Consider the following 11,424-nt stretch of genomic DNA (forward strand, 5'->3'; position numbering starts at 1 on the left):
AGCAATGAGAGAAAAATATTTTTCCAGAACTGAAAACATCATATCACAGCAGAATATGTGCACCCATATTTATAGCAGCACAATTTGTAATAGCTAAATCATAGAAGCAACACAAATGCCCAACCACTGAGGAATGGATAAAAAAGTTGTGGTATTTTTATATAATGGAATATTACTCACTATAAAGAAAGAATATGCCTACATTTGTTTGTCTGAGTAACCAATTTGAACATATCAATATGTAATACAACCACCACTGTTAATTTCCTATCACCTTATTTGAAATTCAGCATTGCTTTTATTGTTTTCGTGTTATCTTGTAACTGTTTGTCTGTTAATATATTTTCATTCTTTTATCTTTAAAATAAAAAAATAAAGTTATATGTTGTAAAGCCTGAAGATATTTTAAATTTGAGGATAGACACAACTAATATTTCAGTGATATAAAATATACCATAGAGTGATAAAAAACCTAAAAGGTATTTCTGAAGCCTCAAGGTCAAGTTCATGTGTACATTTATTTTTTAAATATCTTTTGGTGTTGTACCGTGGATCCTCTTTTTAAAGGAAGATGAACGGCTTCCTGCATGAATTCCCATTTGCAAATTCTACCCTTTCCTTCTTTGATAGAATGGACAAGAATAAAAGACAACTATGGAAAACAAAAAAGACCATCCTGGCTTTGAAATTGTTAGTTGGCCTTGATTCATTTCTGCAATTTCTAGAACCAAACCAAAGGTCAATAAAAATAAATTTTATGTTTGTAAGTAATGTCTGTCTTGGGGGAATTAATTCCTTGCTAGCAATATCCCTGAGAAGTTGGTTCGTGCAATTGTGGGGAATGTAGGGCAGGCAGTCCATCAAGCTGCACACCTAGGCAGGAATTGATGTTACATTTTTTTCCAGTAGACTTTAGGGTTTTTTAAAGAGCAAGTTTAGATTTGCACCAAATTGGGCAGAAAATTCCCATATATCATTTTGTCAGTGTAAATGCAGAACCGCCAATATCAATGTATATATGCAGCATAAATGCAGAACATCACACCAGAAGGGTAAATTTGTTAGAATTGGTTAATCTCCACTGACACAGCATCATTACTCAAAGTTGGTAGTTTGTACTGTAGTTTGCTTTGGTACTGTAAATTCTATGGGCTTGAAAAATGTAAAATGACCTGTGTCTCTCTTTATCATATCATACAGATCAGTTTAACTGCACTATAATCCTTTGTACTCCATGTAGTGTTCTCTCTTTCCAACTACTTCCTGTAAGCACTGATCTTTTCTTTTTCTTTATAGTTTTGCCTTTTGTAGAATCTCACATAATTAGAACAATGCAGTATGGTGTTTTATTTTTTTAAATGGGCTTCTTTCATTTAGTAACATATTTTTAAGATTTCACTGTGACTTTTCATGGCTTGACAATTCATTTTTTAGACTTGTTTTCTTTTTTCCAGTACGAAGAACCTAACTCACGACATCGTGCTTGCCAGGCAGATGCTGTGCCACTGAGCTAAGTCCCCAGCTCCATTTTTAAGGGTTGAATAATATTCCATTTGAATATTAAATGAAAAATATTTGTGTATATTTTCATGTAAATATCCAGTTGTTCACCACCACTTGTTAAAAAGACTTTCTTTTATCCATTATATTGTTTTTGCCCAAATGTCAAAAGTCAATTGACTCTATTTGTGTAGACATATTTCTGAATTATTTATTCTATTTGATTGATCTTGCTGGTTTTTGTCAGTTGTACACTGCTTTGATTATTGCAGCTATATAATTGAAGCCTGGTACTGTCAGCAGTTTCTTCTTTTTCTTCTTCTCCTTCTCCTCCTTCTTCTCCTCCTCCTCCTCCTCCTCCTCCTCCTCCTTCAATATTGTGTTAGATATTGTGGATCTTCTGCCTTTCCAAACTTTAGAAGCAATTTGTCAATTTTCATTTATTAGTATTTTGTTCAGGTTATACAGAACCAATGGATCAAATTGGGAAAAACTGGCAATGTGATAATCAAGAAAATGTAACATACTCTTATTTAGTTCTTTACTCTTTAGTTCTTTACTCTTTAGTTCTTTACTCTTTCTTTAGTTCTTCAAGAAAATGTAACATACTCTTATTTAGTTGGTATTGATTGCTGTTATTTGAGTTTTGATATTTTTACCCATATATTTTGTACATATTTTGTTATGTTCATACCTATATCATTTTTGGCGGGTGCTAGCATAAATGAAATGTGTTTTTCAATTCAAAAACAATTTCAATTTGTTCATTGCTGGTATATGAGAAATAACTTTTTTGTATTAACCTTGTGTCAGTCAACTTTACTATAGTTTTGTACTAATACCAAGAGGGATTTCTCAGTTAATTATTTTAGATATTCTACATTGACTATGTCATCTCCAGACTAAGACAGTTTTTCTTCCTTCCCAATCTATATATATTAAAATTTTCTTTTCTTGTCTTATTGCCTTAGCTGAGACTTCCAGAATGATGGTAAGAAAGAATGGTTAAAGAGGAGATCTGTGCCTTATTCCTATTATTATTGGGAAAGCTGTTAGTTTTTCACCTCAAAGTACTGTGTTAGCCATGGGGTGTTTTTTGCAGATGAAAGTGAGGAAGTTATCCCATTTTCTTCATTTATTGAGATTTTAATTTCAAAATGTGTTGAATTTTATCTCAATTTGTGAGGAAAATAGTTTTTTTAAACTTTTGTCTATTTCCAAATAAACCTATAAAGTGTGAATATTTGTGCATGTTTTTGTGTGAACATAAAGTTTTCAGGTTTTTGGAATAAATACAATTTCTGGGTCATAATTTAGTTGCATGTCTAGTTTTAAAAGAGACTTCCAAACTCTTTTCTTGGCAGCTGTAAGATTTTACTTCCAATAGGCACTTTCTCTACAACTTTAAAAGCATCTATACATTTTTTTTGGTACCAGGATTCGAACTCATAACCTTGCACTTGCTAGGCAGGTGCTGTGCTGCTAAACTACATCCCTGGCCCCCTCAAAAGCATCTGGCATGTCATTATTTTTTATGTTGTCCATTCTGATAATTATGCAGTCAAATCCCATTTCATTTTATTTTGCATTTCCCATGTAGCTAATGATGTTCAATATCTTTTGTGTTCTCATTTGCCAGCTATGTATCTTTCTTGGTGAGATTTCTCTTCATGTTTCTGCTCATTTTCCCATTGGATTGTTTACTTTCTTACTGTTGCATTTTGAGAGCTTACTGTACACTCTAAATATCAGTCCTTTGTCATATATGTGATGTGCAAATATTTTTTCCTATGTATAGATTCTCTTTTCATTTCATAACAGGATCCTTTACAGAGTGATTTCTAATTTTTGGTGAAATTCAATTTTTTTACTTTACATGTCAGAATTTTTTTCTTTTGGTGTCAAATTTAGGAAAACTGTTTAACTCAGGTTTTTGTTTTTTGAATTTCTTTCTTTCTTTTTTTGACTAGTTTCTTAACCCCCTCCTGTTAAATGTTGGCCCCCACCTCCCCAAAAAACCCAGCAGAGTCAAGAACTATGACTAAGCTCCTAAACTAAGACTTGCAGCACCATAGGCAAAATCCAGGTTTGCTCTCAGATCACCTAAACAGTAGAAGCTTAGCCATGTTTGGTGTAGGATAAGTAGAGAGGATAATGGGCCATTGCAAAGGAACACAAATTAGAATGGTCTCTTATTTCTCACTGGAAATACTTAATGAAGTGAGATAATGCAGTTATATTTTTTAAAGATCCGAAAGGAAAATTTGGGTATCAAGAATGCTATATCCAACCCAATTATTAGTTCATTTACCCAAGTTAAAGTACTAAATAATATATTTTTAGATATATGACATTCAGAAAGTGGCTCTTCAACTGGAAATTTTCAAAACTTTTACCGTTATATCATCTTATTTATTAATAGTTTTAAATTCATAGGTAATAAACTCTTATCTAAACGAACTTAAACATTATGTACACAATGATGTGGAAATATTCATTTCTGTCACCCCTTGTACTGTCATTCTTACTCCAATAGTTGCACACATATGGACATTTTATAGTGTTTTTAATGCAGTGGAGTCCTGTTTTTGTATGTTGTTTACATTTCAATGTTCCTACTTATTGGCTTTTTAAAGGCAGCAACAGAGGTATATTGGGGAGTCCTTGAATGTGCTATATATAGTTACTCTATGAGATGAATTATAACACATTTCTCCATTTATTGGTTGGCAATATTTTAGATTACCACCATTTTTACCTATTATATGCTGAGATTCATGCAAGAACTTTGGATGTATAATACATATCCAATACATATTTACAATATAAGTCAATACACAATTATGACACTATTTCTGTAGGCTACCATTGGAGAAATGAGGGTTTCTAGAATAAAGTGTTAAGTAATTTGCTTTAAACTTATTGTTCAGGAGCAAAGAAAGGTTTAGAAAGGAAGGAAGATTCCAACCTCATTTGTTTAGAATGGATAATTTCCATGTCACTATTCCTCATTTTTATGATTATTATAATTCTTATTTTTCTGTTATTTAAAAATTTTTTGCTTAAATCTTATGTTTGTGCTTTCATTCTTCTCTTCTTGCTGTTTTTAAATTTTATGTTAAAGTATAAGAAATAATTAAAGGAAAAAATACATTGGTATAATACAGAAAAGCAGAGAGGAAAGCACAAATGTAAAAATTAAGCAAAAGTAAGAGAACAAAAGCACAAACATAAGATTTAAGCAAAAAATTTTTAAATAACAGAAAAATAAAGAATTATAATAATCATAAAAATGAGGAAATCAATGAAAATATAAAATTCTCTTCATCCTATCTCTTGCTCCATTTTTTGCCTCTTCAAATATTTGCAAACCCTTCAACAGCTACAAATTATGTAACTATTTTCATTGATATATTCAAATAAGAAGTTGAACTATCAGTCTTGATAAGCAAAGAGAAGTTTTCTCACAAAATATTTGTGGGGAAAGGGTTATTTTCAAATAGTATTTGGAAGGTGGAAATATGGACAATGTGATGGATCAATCCTCCTAAGAAAGAGAAGGAGTAGATAGTAAGTGCTGTGATCTAAGTAGCTACAAGGCCAATAGACAAAAAGTCATCTGTGAACGTCAGTGATCACAATGGTCTTGTCACACATGGATTTAAAACACTAACTTCTGACAGCTTGATTGTTGGGCAAGAATTAGTAGAATTACATGTCAGAATTTTTTTCTTTTGGTGTCAAATTTAGGAAAACTGTTTAACTCAGGTTTTTGTTTTTTGAATTTCTTTCTTTCTTTTTTTGACTAGTTTCTTAACCCCCTCCTGTTAAATGTTGGCCCCCACCTCCCCAAAAAACCCAGCAGAGTCAAGAACTATGACTAAGCTCCTAAACTAAGACTTGCAGCACCATAGGCAAAATCCAGGTTTGCTCTCAGATCACCTAAACAGTAGAAGCTTAGCCATGTTTGGTGTAGGATAAGTAGAGAGGATAATGGGCCAGGTCTGAGGGAACCAGGTTCCATGTGTAACGTCAAGAGGGTGCAGTCTAGGATCTCCATCTGTTCGTGAGTTTCCCCAAGCCCTGTTTCAGGTCTTTGTTTCTCAGGCTGTAGATAAAAGGATTTAGCATGGAGGACAAAACTGTGTAGACTATTGTTGCTATGTGGTCCTTAACAGAGTAAGTGGACACAGGTTGCAAATACACATAGAAGATGCTGCCATAAAAGAGTGCAACCACGGTGAGATGAGAACCACAGGTAGAGAAAGCCTTGTGTTTCCCAGAAGTGGAGGGAATCTTGAGAACTGTGATGAGGATTCGTATATAAGACAAAGCAATGCATAGGAAAGGGGTGACCAAAATGATAGATCCTTCTATTAATACTACAATTTCATTGACAAAGGTGGGGGAGCAGGACAATTTCATCAGGGGACTGAGGTCACAGAGAAAATGGTGGATAACATTGGAGTCACAGAAGGTGAGAAGATTCAGCAGAAGTGTGTGCAGGAGAGAGTGGAGGTGAGGAAATGAGCAGGAGAAGGCCACCAGCAGGACACAGCGGCTGTGGCTCATAGTGGTGATATAGTGGAAGGGGTCACAGATGGCCACATAGCGGTCAAAGGCCATGACTGCCAGAAGGCAGCTGTCACTGTTGCCCAAGGCATAGATAAAATACATTTGTGTCAGACAGCCGGCATAGGAGATGACCTTCCTTTCTGACAGGAAGTTCACCAGCATCTTGGGGACGATGGTTGTTGTGAAGCAAATATCAGTGAAAGACAAGAAACTTAAGAAGAAATACATGGGGGTCTGGAGACGGGCATCAGAACGGATGGCCAGGATGATCAGCAGATTCCCTGATATGGTGATCAGGTAAATGGTGAGAAACAGAACGAAGAGTGGCTTTTGGTCCTCAGGCCGAGAGGAAAGTCCCAGGAGAATGAACTCAGAGACGCTGCTGGTTTGGTTGACTCTTTCCATTGACTTGGGCCCAGTTATGTACAAGAAGTGTTATTTAATATATTTCAGCTCTAAAACTCCAATCATGAGAATCCATCAAGTTTTCATTTCATTTGTCTGATCACAATTAGCTGCTGTTCAGCGTCAACTCATTAATCTGTATCCTTGATGTGCTTCTCCCAGCCAAGTCTATGAGCATCCTAAGAGCTTTATATTAAAAGCTGGAGGGACAAAAGAAAATTTTTCCTTTAACACCATTCCAGGTGGACCTCTCTGATTTATATCCTTCACTGAATTTTATATTTTGCTTTTTATTAGTACATATTAATTGTATGAATTAGTTGCGTTCAGCGTGATATTTTGATATATGCACACAGTGTGCCCTGTTCAAATCCAAACTCTCTTAATAGTTAACCTCCCCAACACCACCTATACTAATCAGTGTTCTCTGTGCACATCAGAAACAGTATGAACATTTCTCCAAAAATAAAACTAGATCTACTGTATAATCCATCTGTCAAGGTTCTGGGTATTTATGCAAAGGAAATAAGATCAGCATACCAAAATGATATCTACCTACCTGTATTTATTGCAGCACTTTAAAAACAGCTAAGCTATGGAATCACTCTATAATCACCTATCAATAGGTGAATAGATGAAGAAAATATAGCAGTGATTCAAAGTGGAATAGTTTTCAGCCACGAAGAAGAATGATTCAAATATATAATTTCTTTATTCTATGAAAAGTAGTGCTCTTCTTCTGAGGACAAAGCAATGTTTTAATTGAGGTTATACGTCATCGATAAACAAAATATGTAGGATAATATCAGGTAGGGATAAATTTTGTGAAGGAAGTAAATTAGCATAAGGGAATGGACACGGATATGGAGTAAGTAGCACATTTGAGATACATTTGGGATACATTTGAGAGTCAGGTCACAGGACAAACATTCTTTATCAAATCAAATTCAGACTGTCAAGCTGAAATTCACCTTTGCATTGTCTTGGGGAAAAATGATACTCTACTAAAACAACCAATGAAGAAAATTTGAGAGGAATATTGAGCCTATTGCTACAGGTTTTCTTTTTCCTCCTCAAATACAGAATGGGTGGTTCACCTTCATTAACCATGGCATAAAATCATAGTCTTTACATGTCTTTTTTGTAAATGTAATTTACAAAACTTTCCTGTCTGGACACACATTTTGTACAGGATGGGCATCCATTTTTGAGTATCCAATTTGTATTTTCCCAATTCATCTTCATATGTTTATCTAAAATATATATATGAGAAACATGTTTTTGTATATATGTTTTTCTTTGGCTATATTTAGTCACCTAGTGATAAAATCAGACCAAATTCCATTTCTTCACACTACAAAAACCTGCAATGTCACCTCTTGTGTCAGCAAAATATTGACTGCATTTTGAGTGTCAGCATAGTCAAATGTACCTTGTGAGCAGACATTTTACACAGGGCTTTTCAAGAATTCTAAGATACTAGTTACTTATATATTCTTGGCTAGAATAGAAGTTTTTCCAATGCCCATATTTGTTACCAGAAGTTTAAAATAATTGCTTTAGCTTCAGCATATTCTTTTATGCACTCTAAATGGACATCTTGCATTAGCACTGCCATACATTAAAAGTATGAACTATTCACATCATTATGGTTGGATACAGAGAGTACCCAAGGGCCTATGTGTTAAAAGGTTAGTCCCTGGGGTGGCAGGGTTGGGAAAGTGAGGAACTGTGGGTATTAGAATCTGGTAGAACATCCTTAGGCCTTTGGGAATGTCCCCTCACAGAACTGAGGCCTTTGCTCTTCCTGTTTTTTTTTTTGGCTCCTGGCTCATGAGTTGAGTGATTTCTCCACACATCTCCCACTATCATCTGCTGTCCCACAGAGACCCAGAGTAATGGTGCCAATTGAACATGGACTTGGGTCTCCAAAACCATGAGTGAGCATAAGCCTTTTCTCATTATAATTGCCTCAAGTATTCTTCTGTTGTTACAGAACACTGATTAATTCACATATATTCACTTATTTAAAAAGTAAATGACTACAAATTTCATTGAAATTTAATAAACATCTTTAAATTTTGATTTCTTTATGTAAAAAATTGCATGCAACTATCTACATTATTGTAAGACTCTTGTGAGATAATAGTGCAGTTTGGGACTTAGAAGAGGAACAAGCATATTGTAAACATGCAGGACAAGTGTTGTTTACTACTAATCCGAAGATGGTCTTCCTTTATCTGATACATCCTTTATCAACCCGTGGATGTTTTCAAAGTTAGTTAATTCACTTGCTTAAAATTTCATGTCCTTCACTGCCTCACTGTCAGACTAATTTTATGATTTTACAAGAATTTCTGAGAAAGAATATGTGTTTCTTCACTGAATGAACTGAGTGAATCAGTAGGTAAGGTTAATAATACTTCTTGAAAATTTATCAGTATCAGGCCCATGCTAAGCATCTCACTGAATGTTGAATCAAAGGATTAAAAGGTATGTGTTGTTAGTACTGTCATTTCACATAGAGAAGCTTGAGATTTGGAGAGATGAAGTGATTTATTCAGAGTTACTAAGGAAGTGAGGGTAACCAGAATTTAAACTCCATACTAACTCAAAACAAAGTCATTCTTTTGATTCTTATGCTATACTTCCTTGTGTTCTGGTGAAGATATAATCATGAAATCGCACAATGTTTTCTTCACTTTGATGATTTTCTGCATAAATTATGCTCTCCTCTCCAAAATCATTAAGTTAAACATCACCTTCTTCCATTCAGAATCATCCATGTAGTTGTGATATTGCCTATTGTTTTGAGTGGGAAAGACTTTGGGATTTGAACACTTGAATACCCATGATGGGCTGACTATAATAAGATGAAAGGAACTGGCCCTGAATAGTGGGAAATGTCTGGTGGGTGAGTTGTGATGAAAACTAAATAGTGCCCTGAGTTAAAACAGAGAATATAGGTCTGGTTTATTCTGTTCACAGTATGCTATGTGAAGTTTTATGAATAGAGAGCAAGATTCCATGTCTGAAAACAGGTTGTCAAGTAGGGCAGTGTGCAAAGCTAAGTCATTCATGAAAGGAATTCCTGGGGTAATTTGGGATGCAAAAAATAATTACTGAAGCTTAGGGTTAAGTGAATTTGAATGCTCTGGGTCATAGATGTGAGGATAACCTGTGCTAATCACTAGAAGAAAGGAAAAAACTTTAGACTTGTGAATCAGGGAGAATCGTCCTAAAGGTAAACATTGAGTGTGTGATGCTGGTCATAGAGATGATCTTTTTTCTACTGGTGAGGTTTTGCTTTCTCTGAAACATGTAGTATTGATGGCCTAAAGGATAAAGTGAATGAACCTAAAATCGAAAGCTAGAAGCAGGTTCCAGTTGGATTCCACAGCTTCTTAATCCATGAAATATTTGCAAGTAGGTACAAGAGTAAGTGCATGACTAGCTGAAGTGGCCAGGTGGTGGCCAGCTTATTGAAGCTCACCTCCATGTCCAGAGGGTTTTCTTTGTTTCCAAATTTCTCCAGATGCTAATATTCTATACAACAGCAGCAAATTACTTCCATTTTCACTTCTCAGCCAACGCTCAGCTTCTTCCTGCTTCTTCCCAAAGCTCTAGGCTGAGTAAGAAAGAGAGGAACAGGAAAAGAGAGAGTAACTAACTCATTCACACCAAGAAGAGTAACTCAGCTCTCTTCTCTGGCCTTATACTCCCATTTCTTTCCTAACCCCTGGTCCCCAGCATGATGCTACTTCCCCACCTCCTGTCTCAAAAGACAGAAAGGCCCTGACTTAAAGACAAGGTCTCTTTTCATTATGGAAACCTATGGAGCTTCTCATGGTTGATTATGCTCTGTGGGTCTCTGGAGCTTTTTTAAGATGAGAAAGTTGTGTTGTGCTCATCTGTCAAGGGAATTTGCCCTGTGATTTCTCAAAGCAGAGAAAGTAGAATAGGAATCACAGCAGAGCTAACTCTAAGAAGTCAGGGGACCACTGAAGCCTCCTGTTTAGGTGTTGGTGCTTATCTCAGAACTTATTCCCCATGGTATCTCAAGGGTGTGCTTTATTTTCTCCAGGTAATAATTATGAAGAGTGGTTAAATATGTATGCAGATGACAATTTTTATATTCATATATATTTTTAAATTTCTTTTTTATTTTAAAAATGAAAGGAGGAAAACATTAACAGACAACCTTTTACAAAATAGCAAAAGAACAGTACAGACAATACAGAGTTACAAAGTGGTAGGAAATTAACAATGCTTGTTGTGTTACATATTGAGATCTTCAAAGTGGTTTCCCAAGAAAACAAATAGAGATATGCAATATTAATCAATCAAGGACTCATTAACAGTTTCTTTCAGCAAAGAAATAGAAGACAGTAGATCAGTTATATTAACTATCCTGTATATATATACATACAAAATTTCTCCTTCTTTCCCTTCCTTTTCCCACATCCCAGTTTCCCTTTATCTTTGAACATTTTCCTATCATTTTATATAATGGAGTATTACTCAGCTATAAAGAAAGATAAACGCGAGGCTTTTATAGGTAAATAGTCACAACTAGAGACCATACTCATAAGTGAAATAAATCAGACCTGCATGTGCAAGCACAGACATTGTCTCACTAGTGTAAAACCGGAAAGAGTTAGAATAAACTCGGAGGTATGATAGACATTGTGAAATGATATTTTTTAATTTCAAAGAAAAAAAATAAAGCAAAATTTCAAAACAAGATAATAGGGAAGTAACAATGGTTCATAAATTGCATGTTGCTATCTTTAAATTAGTTACTCAGAGTACAAGGTAACAACATCTAATTGTTCCAACAATATTAGCACAAACCTTTCTTTTCAACGAGCTAAGAGAAATTTGTAGTATAATTATCTCAAGTATTATATATATATATATATATATATATATATATATATATAT

General features: G+C 34.7%; 1 protein-coding gene across 1 annotated transcript; it reads right to left on the reverse strand.

The window, feature by feature from the left end:
* Window positions 1–5,547: 5,547 nt before the first annotated feature.
* On the reverse strand, window positions 5,548–6,480 carry LOC102007228 (olfactory receptor 1L8-like). The gene has a single exon (XM_005382527.1). The coding sequence runs from the start codon at window positions 6,478–6,480 to the stop codon at window positions 5,548–5,550; it is 933 nt and encodes a 310-aa protein (XP_005382584.1).
* Window positions 6,481–11,424: the final 4,944 nt, after the last annotated feature.

This window comes from Chinchilla lanigera, unplaced genomic scaffold (assembly GCF_000276665.1).
Source record: "Chinchilla lanigera isolate Chin_1 unplaced genomic scaffold, ChiLan1.0 scaffold00018, whole genome shotgun sequence".
Lineage (NCBI taxonomy): Eukaryota > Metazoa > Chordata > Mammalia > Rodentia > Chinchillidae > Chinchilla > Chinchilla lanigera.

Bases quoted from the DNA above. Each gene is read 5' to 3' on its own strand.
- LOC102007228 (XM_005382527.1), bottom strand. From the start codon at position 6,480: ATGGAAAGAGTCAACCAAACCAGCAGCGTCTCTGAGTTCATTCTCCTG.